Below are 5,456 nucleotides of genomic sequence, written 5' to 3' on the forward strand. Positions count from 1 at the left end.
TTCCCGCGTGGAGTATTTATTCCCAATATGTTTACATGATGCAAGCGCGTTTGACAATATATCCAATGCATATTTTAACATGTAGCAACCTCACCACATCCAGCTTTGATTACATAATCAACATTTAACTTTCCCTGCAAATTTACACCAGACTCGGATCCGTGGAATATACAGACTGAATCATTCTTACACAGGGCTTAAGCATCCTCTGTTAAGCCACTTGAAAAAAATCACTGCTACACATTTGATTTTTATTTTCTAGGCAGCATTTTCCCATGCTCTTGAAAAAGAGAAGCCGGAAGCTTTGAAGAGCTAAAATACAAGTATTTACATACGACATGATGAGAAGTATTTCAGGATATATAAATTAATACGGCGCAAGTTACTGTGTAGAAAAAAATAAACTTAGAGTGAATAAATAAACCACAGCTTTATATATCAAGTTATATGCGGAGTATAAAAAGTAGTTCCTATATATATATATACATCTACATATATATATATAAAAGTGTGTGTGTATTCTAGAGTATAAATATCCTGTGTACTTAAATATTTCATGTGAAGGAATAGATCAAATTGCATCTGTTCTCAGTTCTGTATGTTAAAATACTGATGGCAGTTGGGGTCCCCTCTGATCTCCACAGACCCTGGGATCTTCTTGCCGCTCCAAGGGTAGACACACCAGCAGAGCCCCACTTCTCCCTCCAGGGACGTCTCGCACTGCGAAGACAAGATGCAAGGTCAAGAGCCTCCGAAGTGAAGCTGGGGGAGGTGGAACTCCGGGCCGCCCAGCACCACTCGGAGAACACGGCGGGGCAGCAGAGAGCCCAGGCCACGGGCGCCATGAACCAGCCACGACCATGACCGATGGCAAAATCCAACACCCTCATGGTCCTCCTCATAAAATGGGGACTAAGGTCAAGTGTCCAGGGAGATTAGGATGTCCTGCATGTGTCACGTGGTGTAGCATGGGCACAGCTGTCTTTTTCATGGCCTCGATGGCAGCGCTGCTGAGCCTGGGGGAGCGTGTCCCGTGGGTGGCCGACACTGCCTCGCATTCCTCAACAGATTCCTCATCTGTTATAAAGCTCTGCCTAGTCCTCAGCTTCCCCCCGCAATATCCACAGAACCTGGGCTTCACTGAGTCCTAAAAGGTTCCTCAAAATTAAGTCTTGGTTTGTTTGATCTCTTTTATTATCTGGCAAGCCAAAAAAGAGCTGTTGTCTTTAATTATAGAGTTCCTTTCCCTTTGTGGGGAGAAAAAAGTAAGAGATGGCCAAACAAATCTTGCTTTCCTAAGTAGGTGGTTCCCTCCCTCTTGTGTTATAGATGAGGAGCTGATATTCAGAACGTGAGGAGCCTGTGAAAGTCCCTCCCTGCTCAGCCTTGGTAAGGGACGGAGTAACGCTTGGCCCAGGGCCCCTGGCCAAGTGCAGGCACCCTTCGCCGGCCGTGAACACTGAGCTGGTCTTCAGGCTACCGGGGACCCTCTGCTCCTAGTCTCAGGGGGTGGATCTTGCTTAATATGATCGGTGGTGGGGTTTTATGGAGCATGTTTGGGACTGGACCCCATGTTCGAGGAAAGCATGGCCTTGCAGGGCTGTGGGCAGCAGCAACTGGCCCCATGGAGACACATACCTGTTTGGGGTGATAGAATCCATTCTTGTTGCAGTTTGGCAGATAAAATTTGTAAAGCTCATCTGCCTTCTGCTGCTCCTTGGCTAATCTGTCCAGCACTTTGTAGAGTTCTCGTTTGCAGGGCTCCTGAAAGAGCAATTTGACACTGGGATAAATGACAAGAAAAAGGGAATTATCAGCCTAAAGGGCAGCTGGCGGAAGAGGTTTTGTTTGGGCTCTGAGGACAGGCCTGGAGTGCCCTCTCTGGGCCTCCATCTCTCCCCTGTAAAAGGAGCGTGTGAGTCTGTCTTGAGTTAGACAAAGCTTCCCATCTGCGTGAGCTCTCCCACGCCTCCACCCCCGGTGGGTAATTTTGGCTCCCGTCATCTGGTTGCAAGGAGAATGGGCACAGCTCTCTGAACCCAGAAGTTAGCAGCAGACATTTCTAGATTTTTAATAATTCTCCTCTGTAATCGACAAGGTTATTTCACGTAAACCAAATCAAGCGAGGATTAAGGCATTCATCTGGATAATATAAGAATACACTTTTCTCCACTGGTCATCATTTCCAGATGAAATCCCGACGTGTCTGGAAAATGGTTCCATCCTCCACTTTCCCGGGTGTGCATGTTTGTGGAAGTGATTTTCTTTTTTTTTTTAACAAATCAGCCTATCACTCCAACTTTGATTCTTTGTCGCCCTCAAGTGGTGGAATTAAAAATGGAGGCCAATTAAGATGCTACAGGGAAGTTAGTGTATAATCGGGACAGTTTTAGTTTGGGAAGAGGAAAAAGTTCTGGAGATGGATGCTAGTGATAGTTGCAGAATAATGTGAATGTGCTAAAACTCACAGAACTTTATACTTTAAAATGGTTAAAATAATAAATTTTATATTATGTACATTTTTTTAAAGGGGGAGGAGATGCAATGGGGTAGTGGGAGTGTAAAGTGTTTGTGCTAAGCTTTAGAACAGTATAGCTCAATGCTCTTTAGACATTTTTCTTATTTTACAGATGAGCTCAGAGACATGAAGTAAGATATCTAAAGTTGCACAGCAGGAATGGCTTTTTTTTTTTTTTTTTTCCCAACCAGCATGCTCCCCTGCTGAAAGCCCTTGTGTTAAAAGCTTGGCAAAGCTAAACTGAGAAATGGTTGTTAGGCTTTGGGATGAAAAGTGTTCATCTCCGGGGCTCAGGACCAGAGAGAAGCCCACCCGCCTCCCTGGCACGGCAGGCACAAGCTAGAGGGTCCGCCCGCCCCAGGCCTCACCTTCCACTTTTTGATGTCGGAGATCTCGCGAGACCTTATGTTCTCGTAGTTACTGACGGCGTTCCAGAGGATGGGCAGGTCCTCTCCGGATGGGGCCATCAAGTGGAAACTGTCCAGGAGCTGCTCCTGGGTCATCTCTGCGCTCTCGGGGGGTACGCTGTTCGGGGCCGCGGGGCCCTTTGCATCTGAAAAAGGAACGCCGCAGACCCATGAGTCCTCTCGGAAGCGTCCGCACCGTCCCCCCTGAAGTTGCTTCCCTTCCCACAGATCCAGGCTGGACCATAGGACGGTCACATTGACCCGGAGTTTTGCCGACTCCCTCTTTAAAGGAGCTTCTGATCGTTTCTGGGAAGAGTGGTGCGCGACAGCAAGACCAGTTCTGTTCTGAGAAAATAGTAATTTGGGGGCCTGGCGAGGGTGCTGTGTGATTTTGCTTCTAAAGTAGGAGGACAGCACGTGCACAATTTTTGAGGCCTGGGAATAGCCCTGAAAAATTCCAGTTCAACTCCTCAGGCTATTAGCAGGAGCCTTGGAACCTCAGCTTCCCCGCACTGTGGTACCCTATGAACAGGTGGCAGGGTTCATTTAGAAGTGGGTCCAGATTGCCGCTCTCCCCTTCCACTCCCGGGGCTCTGCCTTCCCGCAGACTAAGTGACTTCCTTGCACCGGCTGGAAGAGGAGGGGGTGGTCACCAGATATCTTGCAGTTAGAGTCCTAGCGTTTGGATTTGGTGCGTGGGCAGAATCATAGAGAACTGGGTCTCCTGAGGGATGCCCAGGGGAAGCCATGACCTTTGAGAACCATGGAGAAGACTCCATTTCATTGACTCTGAAGGCAGAGAACCGGCAGGAAACGGTGTCCCCTCCTTGGGAGGGCCAGAACTCCAGCACACTGCTATCAGGGTGTGGAACCACGAGATTCCTCCTCCTCGCAGCGTCACACTCGTCTTGCAGCTGCCCAGATGGGGAGGTAGGAAGAGGGAGTGGAAGAAGAGGCATTTCCTCTGCTTCCCACTACAAATAAATCACGCCAAATGCAGGAAAGAGCCTGATTGTCAAGTTCTTAGGAGGCAACATACACATCAAACACTGTTTTTCTATAGCAATGAATGCAAGTGAAGTTTTCAGCCTAAACTCTCACATTATGTTCTGTAAACTTCTGGGAAGCACGGACTGACTCCACAGGATGCAAATTACAAAGGACATTCCACAGGCTTCCCTGGAGGAATTCCCATCCCAGCCCTTCCCAGAGGCTCCAGCCACTGGGGCTTCCCGCTCATCAGCAGAAAGGAGGGCCAGGGGTGTGCCCACTTCCAGGGCACCCCCATGGCCTCCCTTCTCTCTGACCCTCTGAGTTTCTATAGATGAGTGCGCTGTGGGCTGGGCTGGGCCCTCTCCCCAGCTCTCCTACCAAGTTGTGCCTGCCCTTGGGCCTTTCTTCCCTTGTCCTGGGCACCTCCTGCAGGACCATGCAATGATGGGGCTCATCTGGGTGACCCGAGATCCTTTCTCCTTACGGGCTTTGGCTGCAAGCTCTGGGCCCGGCGAGTTTGCTCCCCACTTGCTGTGGGCTTTGATGGAGCCGTACCCCTACCCGCCCCAGGACCACTCATCTGTCCCAGGGCAGGGGACCAGATCGGGGAATGGTGGTACCTGTGGCCTCGGCGCTGGGCACGGTGTCGGGCACAAGCATGCAGGCGCCCCGGCCGCGGGTGAGGGCGTGCAGGGGTCGCGGCTCTCCAGGCAGCGCGCGGCAGCTGAGCCCGCGGGCGCAGCGCGCACTGGCCACGCCGCATGCGGCGCCCAGCGGCAGGGCGCACGTCGGGCAGCAGCCGCAGCCCGCAGGCCGGGAGGGTTCCGGGCACGAGGCGGGCACAGGCGGGCAGAGCGCGAGCCTTTCGGGGGAGCAGGGCGCGCATTGCCACGGCTGGGGAGCGCCGGCGGCTGTGCCGAGGTGGACAGCCAGCAGGAGCGGGAACAGGAGCGGCCAGGCGCGGGCAGCGGGGACCTCAGGCATCGCCGGGCAGGGGTGGCGGACAGGGGCCGATGCTCGCTGAGCGGTGGCGGCGGCGGCGCGGTGGCTGGTGCTCGCTGGGCTGGTGGCGGTAACCGATGCTCGCCAGGAGGTGGATGCTTGCTGGGCGCTGCGCGGGCCTTATGAAGGGCGCGGGCCGCGGCCACCTGAAGCCTGAGGTTAATGATTGGCAGCGCTACGCGCTCCCTCGCAAGAGGGTGTTCAAAATGTTTGTTTTGCTCCTACGCCCAAGGCCCTGCGCAAACCGTGGGTGGAAGGAGGGTAAACGGTCCAGGTTTCCCACTGTGTTTGTCCTGTTATTACGGCTTCTAACCTGGAGCCAAAGTGCAATTGTAACCAGGAGCGCACAGTCAGGTAGAGAGGGTAACCCTCGCTTGTTTTGTTCAAGGGGCATCCTGAGGCCGACTGAGCAGCGCTCCTAGGCTGACCCAGGGAAAACTCGAGAAATCAGCTGGGCAAGGCCAGCCCACTTACTAGTTTTCAAATGGGGAAACCAAGGCCCAGTGGGAGGAAGAGAGGCCTAGCTTAGATCCCAG

The 5,456-nt window shown here is 52.3% G+C and overlaps 1 protein-coding gene across 1 annotated transcript; it reads right to left on the reverse strand.

Moving 5' to 3' along the window:
* Window positions 1-5,026, reverse strand: IGFBP1 (insulin like growth factor binding protein 1). The gene is made up of 4 exons (XM_014828401.3): window positions 4,539-5,026; window positions 2,887-3,071; window positions 1,639-1,764; window positions 1-720 (listed from the first exon to the last, which is right to left on the reverse strand). Exons 1-4 carry the CDS (start codon window positions 4,900-4,902, stop codon window positions 589-591), a joined length of 807 nt encoding a protein of 268 aa, XP_014683887.3. The 5' UTR covers window positions 4,903-5,026; the 3' UTR covers window positions 1-588.
* Between the last annotated feature and the right edge of the window lie 430 nt (window positions 5,027-5,456).

The sequence above is a fragment of the Equus asinus genome, chromosome 1 (assembly GCF_041296235.1).
Source record: "Equus asinus isolate D_3611 breed Donkey chromosome 1, EquAss-T2T_v2, whole genome shotgun sequence".
Classification (NCBI taxonomy): domain Eukaryota; kingdom Metazoa; phylum Chordata; class Mammalia; order Perissodactyla; family Equidae; genus Equus; species Equus asinus.